This window comes from Patiria miniata, unplaced genomic scaffold (genome assembly GCF_015706575.1).
Source record: "Patiria miniata isolate m_02_andy unplaced genomic scaffold, ASM1570657v1 HiC_scaffold_8, whole genome shotgun sequence".
Lineage (NCBI taxonomy): Eukaryota > Metazoa > Echinodermata > Asteroidea > Valvatida > Asterinidae > Patiria > Patiria miniata.
This window is the reverse complement of record NW_024037075.1, coordinates 4,281,485-4,293,240: the sequence shown is the minus strand read 5'-3', so window position 1 is coordinate 4,293,240 and position 11,756 is coordinate 4,281,485. Positions and strand designations below refer to the sequence as shown.

General features: G+C 36.4%; 1 protein-coding gene across 6 annotated transcripts in view; it reads left to right on the top strand.

Moving 5' to 3' along the window:
* LOC119719124 (titin-like) overlaps nucleotides 1–11,756 on the top strand; it is a 29,994-nt gene that overhangs the window by 824 nt on the left and 17,414 nt on the right. For all 6 annotated transcript variants that reach the window (XR_005269879.1, XM_038188446.1, XM_038188445.1 and 3 more), the window contains exons 2-5: nucleotides 8,836–8,949; nucleotides 9,054–9,260; nucleotides 10,335–10,443; nucleotides 11,120–11,236. Coding sequence is in view for 5 of the 6 variants with exons in the window: in XM_038188446.1 (XP_038044374.1) it covers nucleotides 8,909–8,949; nucleotides 9,054–9,260; nucleotides 10,335–10,443; nucleotides 11,120–11,236 (474 nt within the window). In the remaining variant the exon portion in view is untranslated. The remainder of the gene's footprint in view (nucleotides 1–8,835; nucleotides 8,950–9,053; nucleotides 9,261–10,334; nucleotides 10,444–11,119; nucleotides 11,237–11,756) is intronic.

The window sequence follows — 11,756 nt, the reverse complement described above, 5'->3', positions numbered from 1 at the left end:
AATGTGATTAATAGTGATATGAAAGTATTCTACCAATAGACACACAAAAATATGTACTAATGCCATCAGTTTCTGTCATGAGAAAGTATTGGTCTTGAAAAACCGACTAAAACTTGTTTTTAACATTTTGCGTAATTTGTTTCGCTTCAGTGACTTCTAATATTTCAGCCTTCGAAAATGTCCTTCCGTTACCGAAAAAATACATATTTTTAATTTATTTTTAAAACTTGCAGTATGAATGCATTGAAAGTTATTGTGCAAAGCAAGTTTAGGTAGGCCTTCAATATGACATTATAACTGACACTGCTGTACTTCTTGTTTTTTAATTACAATCAATTAAATCACGTCCTTCCGTTACCAAATTGGTAATGGAAGGACGGTAACGGAAGGACAAATCGTATTTTTATCAAATGTTACGACATTTGCGCTCATGTTTGAAAAATGAAAATCACTGCAAATACATGTACATGCATGTATAATGAGCATTGAAAGGACATTCATGTGACCCACCTTAACAAGAGCGGGATAAGCAGGGCAAGGTGTTTATTACAAAGGAAGGCACAGGCATGTACAACATGTACAATGTACATGTACATATATGCCGATGTACCAGTACTTGTATGTATGGAGTTGTTGCAGAAAATCAAATCATAAAGTTGCTGCCATCAGCATTCATGGACAATAGAGAAAGATACGAATTCTGTGAAGCCATTCCAGAAGCAAATTAAGTCAAAAATGAGATGGCAGAAAGTACCGGTACTTTGGGGCACTTTCATTCAATTTACATGTGTTATACATGTGAGGTGCAGTCTTTGACAAATTATGCCCAAGTTAACAACTTCAGTTTGGATGTTTATAAATTAATTGTTACTACTCTAAATCATTGTAATTTGATTTCAAACATTGATTTTAGAGTTCAATTAAAAGCAACACCTAACTGAAGCCATCAGTTCTACCGGTAGATGTTTTTACCTTAAATGTACATGTAGGCTGGTCGCCCCCCCCCCCCCCCCCCCTTTAGGTAAACCTTTGAACCTACCGGTATTATTATTAAAAGTTGTTGGTGAACATGTAACCAATATACTCAAGTGTTCAAATACTGTGTATTTAAACTTTTAAGGATTGAGGTGATGGGTTTGAAGTCTATTTCTGTAGAGGTCCTGTGTTCGTGAATTATGTGTTTTGGGTTGTTTTCGTTTTTCTTTTGTTATCATTAATTAGCAGGCTTCTATCTTTATCTCAATAGTTTCTTGGGTATAATTATTTATGCCAGGTCTGCATTTTGTTGATTTCACATTCAGTTACACATTTAAGCAATTTGTTTCACTTGTATAATTAGTGTAAATTCACATTTTGTTCATGCTATAATTGAGTAAACCTTTTGTCCTTCCGTTACCGTCCTTCCGTTACCAAATTATAATCTGCTTAAAACGTTATAATTATATAACCGAAACACTTAAAGTCAAATGAAAGGTGGTATAGTATAGATAAAGCTTCAGGGATTCCATTTCCTACCTTTAAAATATAATTGCCCCATAAAATTCACAGAGTTTTTGCAAAACGCGAGTAAGTTGGAAAACCCTTGTCCGTTTTACCGTCCTTCCGTTATTGACCTCATTAATATTCATAATTCATAAACGGGAGGCATTCATGCCCCCCAAAAGTGTGGAAAATGAAAGTAGCATTATAGCAATACAAATGTGACATTTGTTTGCAGTAACTATGAACAGTGTCTGTGATACACACATTTGAAATTTTGTTTAATGAGTGAAAACGTCCTTCCGTTACCGTGGAATTGCCCTTGTGTTTTTTTTTTCACTTGAATTTTTTTAAAATATCCTCGATCCTCCTTACTCCTATTTCTGCGCAGATAAGGCTTTGCAACCAAGTACATGTAGCTTAAAAATAGCAAAGCAACCACTCTTTTCCTCAACAAAAATTATATTGTTGGCTTACGATCATCCACCGTACCGATTAACAAAGCAAAATCTCTTTATTTGTGGCAGCAAGCGGGGAATTCCAAAGCGTGCAGTTTTGGCATTGTAGAAAATAATCCTGCCTAATTCTGCGCAGGGGACGCTTCATGAAAAATACGTGCTGTCTGGGCCATGTAACTCAATAAATACATTTTTTTTTAATAACTTATACTTGTTTGCTTTAGGAAAATATATTTTCTGAGCGTTTCAAACAAATTTTCTTTCTTTTTCCTTTCTTTTTTTCAATGCCAATACACTTTTCGTAATTTCAAGATTAATATTAACCCTAACGTACCTAAATCCATCAAAATCCACCCCCCTGTTTCGGGGGATTTCGGCGGATTCAGGATACCTCCATATTGAACAAACTGGGGGATTTTGATGGACTCAGGATTCCAAGCCTAGCGGAACTGGCGGATTTTGATGGATTCAGGATACCTCCATTTTGAGCTATTGGGGGACTTTGATGGATTCAGGATCTCAACAGTTTAACTCTTTTGCAATGTTTGTGGTCAAGTAAATACTGCTGGCACTAGCCCTGGCAAGTCTGTCACATACTGTACAAACATGTACACACATGTACTGGGTGGACTTGCATGGAGGGTCACTTGCTTGCTGGAGGAAAGATACAAATAATGCGCGAAAACGTGACGAACGCAACGCCGTTTACGCGCAAAGAACACCATGTGCATCGCTAATAATTATGTGTGCGCATCGCGTAAATACTCGGTGCGCATTTCTTGCTTTGCGCGTTGTGAGCTAGGTCACGTGCTGGAGGAAAGATACATATAGCTCCATTACTTTACGTTAATTTGTTGCGCGTCCATGAGAGACAACCAAAATGGCGGAGATTTATCGCACAGTGGCTGGGCGCGTGTAGACGCGCTGCCGATCTAGTCTTTTCATTCTATATCTGTGGTTTACGGGCTGAAACATGCGCTAATGTCTTTCACACAAATTTTGTGTGCGAGACGTATTCACTTCGGTACTCATCCATGCTGGGGTCGCCATGCATTGGTGTATTTTGACGGATTCTATGCAACAACACACATCACAATTTTCATGCGAGCATGGTATCCTGAATCCGTCAAAATCCACCAGAAATTTAGGTGATGGATTTTGAAGACTCTATGGAAAACCATGCTGTATTTTTTTTTATGCCACCATGGTATCCTGAATCCGCCAGAATCCATCAAGACTTTTGCTGGTGGATTCTGGCGGATTCAGGATACCTCCAGAATCTACACTGGGGGATTCTGATGGATTCAGGATACCAGCATTTTTTGCATGACAAAATTGGTGGATTTTGGCGGATTCAGGATACTTTCTAGTAAAAGAGCCCCAGGAGTTAGGGTTAATATCCTATTTTCGAGATTTATACAAGGGCTTAAATTTACATATTTATATAAATACATTTTATACATATTTACCTATTAAATGTAGATCCCAATGATATTGTTATTCTGATCATCCCAATCAACGGAGACAGTTTTTAAGATGTCGGATTTTAAAACTTATGACCAAAAAAATTCCCCAAAAATATAAGAATTGTGATTGTGTTTTTTTAGTTGCACCGTAAGTTTTACACTCTCTTAGAAACTGCAAATTCTTATCTATGACATCTTCACTATAATACTGACGATATTGGGAGACCAAGAAAGATCACCTTTCGGTCATATTTTCAACTTCTGCAGGCCTGGAAGCATCTGCCTGCATTTGTACTTAGTAATTAGCTGTAAAAAGCCGATGTTTTTCATATTGTGCCTGAATTCCCGGTAAAGCCTTCAATTTCCAATTTTTTTTTGGCTGCTGGTTAAAGTTCGAGCATCAAAGCATACGATCCCAGTGAAAGTATGTCATTTTTTAGGATGCACGCCTTGCAAAATATAATTAAATGCGAGTGCGCAGAAATAGGAGCGCGTAGCTTTAGGAGGTCTGACGATAAATTTTAACCCTGCCCTTGCAGTTTTTGTTTCTGAATTCATAATATGTCATAATTTTCCATTTTTTTGTGTATGCTGATGGAGGGAACTGGTAACCATTGTGTACAATGATACCCCCCCCCTCCCCCCCCCCCCCCAAAAAAAACCTAAAAATAATGCCTACCTGACCGACACTCCTGATATTTTTCATGTGAGGACAACACAACAGATTTTTTTTTTTTTTTGTAAATGTAGTTAGGGTCCTTCTAAGTTCTAAACAATTAATGAAGTAGAAAGCACTTGGAGAGGGCAAACCTCCACCAAGGCTAAACAATTCCCCGCAATATTGTGCCAATGTGGGACCCTTCGGTGGGGCATACAATTAATGAATCACATTTAAGCCTTCAGAGAAAGGGTATTTCCTGGACTCATTGAGTTTGAAGAGAGCAGTCTGCTGATAATGTACAGTAGTACATTGTAGCATTCTCTGAAACATGTTGAAAACAGTGGCAGTGTCTGTCATGATGATATCAATTTTGTCATCTTAATGTTAAATGTCTGTAATAAATTTAGGCCATGAGAATGAAATTTTAACTTTGTGTCCACCGCCTGCACCTCCCCATGGCAGGAACAAGAAAAATGTCATTATTTTGCAAAACTTCCATTATTTCAAAAAATACTATTCCCAATTACAAAAGACACCCAAAAACATTTAGTCGCATATAAAATGAGATACTTAGACATATTTCCACTTTATGTGATGCGTACGCCAGATTTTTCAACGATTGAACGTCATCCGAATATCATCCAATAGTAGTCTGCTATGATGTTCTAGAATCGTGGCGCGGGGTGCAGCGGCATCCACCACCATTAATTTAATGAATAATGAAAAATGAAAAAAAGCCTCCTGTCATCTGGAAAATATTCAGACACAAATCTAAACTTTCATTCTCATGGCCTTATAGTTATAAAACAAAAAATGGTAGTGCACATGAGGTATTTGCAGAATTACAGTGTACAATGTATTTTCCCCAAATTGTCAAAATTGAAATCATCATTTCTGATTTCAAGAAATGAGACATATTTTTGCCCATTGTTACAATTCAATTGATTTATCAGTTGTGTATTCAAGTAAAAGTTTATGTTTTTTCCGCAACTACATGTACCCAAGGTTTAAAAAAATCAATTCCTAAATTGTGCTTAAACAGCATAAAATGAGCTGAATCTGCCCAGGGTAAAAGAATTAAAGAAATGAAATCAATTGAAATGAAATGACAATACACATGTAAGTGTTTTTGGAAATGAATATTTTCTTTCTGGAAACTTGGGATACATATAAACATGCTCATTGTACATTTAAATATAAAGCTCAGTAAAAACAGGATAAGTCAAACTTGCATTTTATTTTTTCATGGTGATATTTTCTCATTGTTAAGAATCTAGGCATTTTAGTGGAGAATATCAAATATCCCCCCCCCCTTTAAAAAAAATCTAAGGTAAATTCAAATAATCAAAGAGTTACATATATATGTATCTGACTCTTTAAAAAACATTTTTCCTCATAAATACATGCACGTATTAGTGGTGAACGTGTGGCAATACAGAGTTCCCTGTATCACCTGATTACTGATGGCTTGTACATATTTGGCCTTGAGTGTGAGTCAAGACCTGAAATCTGTTGCCATAGTGATCAGACCCCCAAGACAGATTTGGTTTTAACATTTTGCCCTCTCAAGTGACTCTGTGTTTAGCTGTCTCTGTGGGGTTGTTTTTGTACAGCAGGAAAAAAATTGCACAAACAGTACATGATGTACATTTTTGACATTTAAGAACTGGAAGAGTCATGAGTGCCCCTGTAATGAGCCTGCAGACATTTTACTGCCTATCAATTAACACACCCTTATTTGTTCACAGTTCACGTAATAATTGTGAAGACAAGCGAGCGGGTTCTCAGTTGTCATGAAATTAAAATAAAAAATAATTAAAGAATTGAAAACACAGCATAATTTCAAACACAGGTTTTCATGCTTGTGATTTTCAACAACCAGTACTTATTTTGTCAATTTGTGATTCTGTTCAGTCAAGTGCAATGTAAATAATTAGGAGGTGTTTCAAGCGATATGTAGTGACTTGGATACATGTAGTTTACAGCCAATTAAAGGGAATGTACAACATTTGCTTTTGCTGCAATTTTCCGACTTAAATGGATTTGAAGGATTAGTATGTTATGGAAAATATTGTTAAACTGACTTGTTTCACGTTTTGGGCTTGTAGATGCTGGAAAAAACCAAGAAAACCAATCATGTTCTTGTAGTCTGGCTCCCTGACCCCACTTAAGATTGAAACAGAGCAATTTTAGACTTTGGGGAATTGTAAGGTCAGAGAATCGGTCTAGCAGGCTTGTACTCCTTCACAGGTGTGTAATTATTTGCAAAGAAAATGCGAAATAACTAAATATAAAAACTTAGAAGCACTTTTTGAAAAAAAGCCAGTTTTCTCCAACGCTGGTCGGCCGACCAGCGTTGGAAAAATACAAGTTTTCTTGAAAATGTTAGCACATCAAGCACCATGATTTTACAGGATGCTTTGGAATATCATTCTCTAACAATCCATTAGGTATTTCGTGATAATTTGGTCATTTTGTTTTTTGATGTTTGCAAATGTTGTATCTTCCCTTTAAAGTGTAAGAATCAAGACTTTTATAGGCTGTAGCTTTTGGCTCCAGGTTTAAATTGATGTCTACAAGGAATGACATGTAGTTTGCTGCAATTCATATTTGAGTTACAGTAGTTGTTTTGAATTGCATTAATTTTCTGTCTGTTTTATAGAACTGATGACTTTGATTCCAAATGATGTGAATGATTTTGATTTGCATGATTCTTTTGTAAACTTTATGTTGGTAATTTTGTCGGTACCGGTAAATCGAACATCATTGTTACAGAAATTATTTCTGAATCCGACAGAAAATAGTGTTCCGTTTTTCTGTGTTAAGATTAAAATTAAACAAATTGGATTTAATTTGTAAAATTTGCAGTTGAACCTGAGAGCTTTACAAACATGAACAATGTATTTTTGTGCAAGTACTGTTCATTACACTTTTCTAGACAAATTTACTGGTACCATACTTCATGTCTTTGTACACTTGTTGATTTGGCAAAGTCTACATGTATCATGACATGCACGATATCCACATGGTTTATCTCTTTGGCTTTTGCACTATCCATACGTATGATAACATTTGATAAATGTTTGGTCCAAGTAAGAAAGTCCAAAATTGTTATACCTGTGTGCTGTAAACAGTTCAGTGGGCTCAATAATACACGTATTAAATCTGGTATATCCACCCTCACACCATGCTCACACCCAGTACAACAAAAGAATGGAATGTGTATGGTAAAAGTAAGTTGACAGTAGATTTGAGCTATTATGCTCATGGCTAGATCAGCAAGCAGGCCAGTTTACATGTATACAACTTCGCATAATGCGTGCGTTCATTTCAACGTAAACTACATGTACTATGTAAATCAGTTTTCATTCACCTAAGCATCCTACAGTACAAAGTATGCATTGTGGGCTGTTTCAAAGGTGTTTTGAACGTAAATAAAATAGCCACACATACCGGGTACACTGTACATGTTGAATTTAAGATTCAAAGGAACTTTTTCAAAGGAACTTTTTTGTGACAAGTACATTGTACTGCAGTAAAACTGCTTGGTAATGATCAGTAGGCCTACATGTACTGGTACATGTACTGGTACATAGGTATTCTGGATGTGCATGTACATTTTGAAACAGTAGGTTGAGCGCCCTGTTCATGTACCGTGTACATGTACTTCACCTTGCGGTTACACGAAGGGAACAAAACATCATGCACCACAAACGAAATACCAATGAATCACTGCCTTTGTGTTTGAGGGCTTCGGCATTGCTGTTTTGAATAAAAATAGCGTAGGCATTTAAAGTACGTGACCTTATGATTTGATTGTCAAAATACACGTACTTCCTTTCCATATGAACTGTTGTGTGTGCATGATGTGTGAGCGGTTTATAAAGAGGTGTGTTTTGTGGAAAAGGGTGTATGGTTTTGGCACTACACTGTGTAAAATACTCAACAAGTAAAATGCAAGTATGTACTTGTATTTGGTGGATTATTTTGCTTTCATATAAACCATCAATATAGGAATTGTGTTGCCTTTGAAATTTTCTCAACCCAAGAAAATTAATATTGTGAGAAAATCTAAAACGGTACGTCAATATTAAATTGTTGTGTTCTCACGGGTAACGGCATGAACGATGGGTGTTTATATCACTGAACAACTGATAATAATCTGTATTTTGGTGTATTGGGTCAGTTGTTGAGTTCAAACTTCAAAGTACAAAACTTGGAGAGGCTGTTTTGCATACTGTACTGGACAAAAGTGCAGATTACTGGTGAACAGTGTATGATTTTTGTAAAATGTCTAGCAGCCTAATATGTCAACATGTTATTTTATGTCATCCATAAACTAGGTTACTCAATCATGGATCTGTTGATATCAATCTCAAGTACCATTATTTGTGCAAAAATGTACTTCACATCTTCTAATTCCTTGGATAACATTGTTGGTAGACATTTGACACCTGTCTCCCCTGTGCAGTGTATGTACATACAATGTAAGCATTTGATGTCTGTCTTGGGCATAACTGAAGTGAACATAATTGTAATATCGCAATGGCTCTACTCTTAACTGATCACTTTTATCATATGTGCTTACTACATTTATACATGTGTATAGAATGTGCATCTAAAAATAAACTTTAATTGTTCACTTCAAGTGGTTTTATCTAAATCAATAATGCAATGTGTTTGTACAAGAACTTCATTTTTCCTTCAAGCAGCATTTTTAATGGCCGTGTAATTTTACATTATTTTTCGATATTTTATTTTGATTGATCAGGTGACTGATGTAATGCAAGTTGACATCACAATCTTCTGATCACTTTGACCTCGAATATTGTGAAATATTCATAATGTCTACAGAAACTACCTCAAAAATCCCCACTCATCAACCGTAAGTACTGTAAACAAGGTTGAAAAAAAAATAGAATATACTAATTTGGCAAATATACTAATTTGGCAAATATACTAATTTGGCTGTGGTTTTTGCTATGATAGGTCTAAACGAAGCCGTGCCCCACCACCCCCAACAAAGAAACCATCCTTTGAGGAAAACAAAAATGGATCCCTATCTGAACAGGAGAAAGATGTGTTAAAGAAGAATGGGAGCCTTGAGGATGCTGGAGGTACATCATCAGGAGATGAGAGGCAGCTGTCGGTGGTACTACCATCGGAGAAAATAGTCAAGGCATCCGTCAAGAAAGAGTAAGATTTGGAAAGAATGCCAAATTGAACAAGTGGTAGCTTGAGGTGAACCCTTAGGTACACTGTACCTTGTAAAACCCTGCAAAACCTCGAACAACCACAGTTTGGTGTTTAATTTTGGATTCTTTCCCTATCTATTGACTTGCTTTCCATATCGTAAGAAGCAGAGATGAAATTTTTGTGATTTTAATCGGAAATCAGATTTTTCTAATTTATTTCCAAAAGTCTGATTTTTCTGACGATCTATTGTCGGCAAAGTCTGATTTTTAAAATTCAATTTAACCAAATTCGATGAAAAAGGAACTGCAACATATATGTATTGCGAGCACAATTATAGTCTGTTCTACCAGTCGTCAGTGCACAGATTGTATGGTAGACCCACATACATGTAAGTAAGGACAGATTGGAGTAGTTTACAGCTGGAAATAAGTTTAAACATTAATATATGACATGATTGAAAGGCTGAAATCTACGTTTCGCAATTTTTGGAGATTTCAGATTTATTTGTACAAAATGCAATGCTTTAAAAATCACAATGATGATCTTGAGGATGGCGAAGAGAGCATAAGTGATAACATTTCACTGGCAGTCTTTGGAAGAAAAGACGATTATGCCCAATTTTTTCCCACGTACCGGTATGTTAGTGGAGTTTGGTCGAATGGTCATGAATATTGCACTTGTCTTTTAGACTTTTTTCTCGACTATCTGAAGTAAGAAGTGAACTTCTTTGTTGACGAGACCAGCCGTTACTCTAACCATAACTCAGGCTTTTAAATTTTTTTTAAAACACTGAACATTTTTGTCATCGTAAAATTTAGTTTTGGATCTAAAATACAAGTGGAAGCAGTGTCCGGAAATTGGGCATGAAGTGTGTTGTACATGTACATACGTACATAGTGTGTAACAGCAGCGCGGCCCAGATTTCAGACACAGATTTTTGTTCGGCCTTTTTTTTTCGATTTTTTCTCATAGGCCAGTTTCATCTCTGAAGAAAAAATGATCCTTTCAATATTATAAATTGTATATTTTGCGATTGTGTTTAAATATACATCAAATTTCTTTGCTAATTTGCAGCACACCCATCTTGGAACTTCTCATCATGATTGCATCCAAAAACAAACTGAACCCAACCAATCACACCATTGCCCAACCAGCTGCAAGACCTAAGGATCCACCTGTACAGGTAAGCTGCTGTCATTCTAGTTAACATTGACAACTTATTAACTCTAACCGCCTATCTAGGCCTTTATGGCAAGGATCCATCCTCAGTCTTATAAACGCCTCTACTTGCCACCATGTAAAAATGGGTACAGCCTCAATCCTCCAGAATCATCCGTTATTTCATGCATTTGTTCAGTGGAGGGGTGACCACTGACTCAATCCTTTTAAAATCCCCAACAATCAGACAATGAGGATCGTCAAATGCTGCATCTAGAAAGAGTGCAGATAATATTTAGTATAATTTATTATAGGCATAACTCATGCACGGCTAAGCATAAACAACACAAGGTACAGCTAAAGAGCCTGACACTGCATCCTCCAAAATCAACTGGCACTACAATGGCAAGCAGCCTCAATACTCCCAAATCCTCCAAAACGCCTGGTTGATTTTGGAGGATTGAGGAGAGTTAGGGCTAAGGCTCCATTACCTATCAAAGCTAAGCATCAATTTGTCAAGTAAGCAACTGTCATTCTAGTCGGTTGTTAAACCAAATTATAATTTTTTCCCTATTTTTGCACACAGCCCCCCCCCCCCCCCCCACAAGGAAAACCCCATCTGCATCACTGACAGCACATACAACAGATAATCAAGATGAACATTCCTCTAAATAAGTTGTTATAATCTTTGTATATTTCAGCTCAAACCCACTCAGAAGTTGTCAGATGTTGTCGGCGACACTGTATACATCATCCGCAGAAACCAGAAGCAGGTCTTTGTATACAAGAAAGACGAAAAAAAGTCTGCAGTGTACGAGGTGAGAAACATGTTCAAAGCATCATTAGTATGAATTCGTTAAAAAGAGACCTATCATTCATATTAAAAACAGAAAATGTGGTGATGTGCATTTTGCGTTGTGTGTTTTCCAGTTGCGTATTCATGATGCATGCTTGGAAAATCCATGTACGTATTTTGTTGCACACTTGATGGATGTAAAAGCTCAAATAGAGAGCAGCAGCAGTTTTGCTAGTAGAAAAATCAAGTCGCCATTAAATTTTGATTAAAAATTACCTATTTTACAAAATAAAAATTTAAAAGACTTTACTTTTCAATAAAATACAAATAGTATAAATATTCAATGTTTTATCAATGGGGGACTTGAAAATTGACATTGAAGCAGGCCCTAGCTTCTGTCAATAAAATTCATAACTCCTTCCTTTTAAAGCCAATCATCAATAGTTATCTTTTTACCCCACAACTACATCGTTTCTTTTTCAGTTTCACACCAAAAACCTGATGTTTATTGGATGCATCATCCGTTGCAATTGCTACCTGAA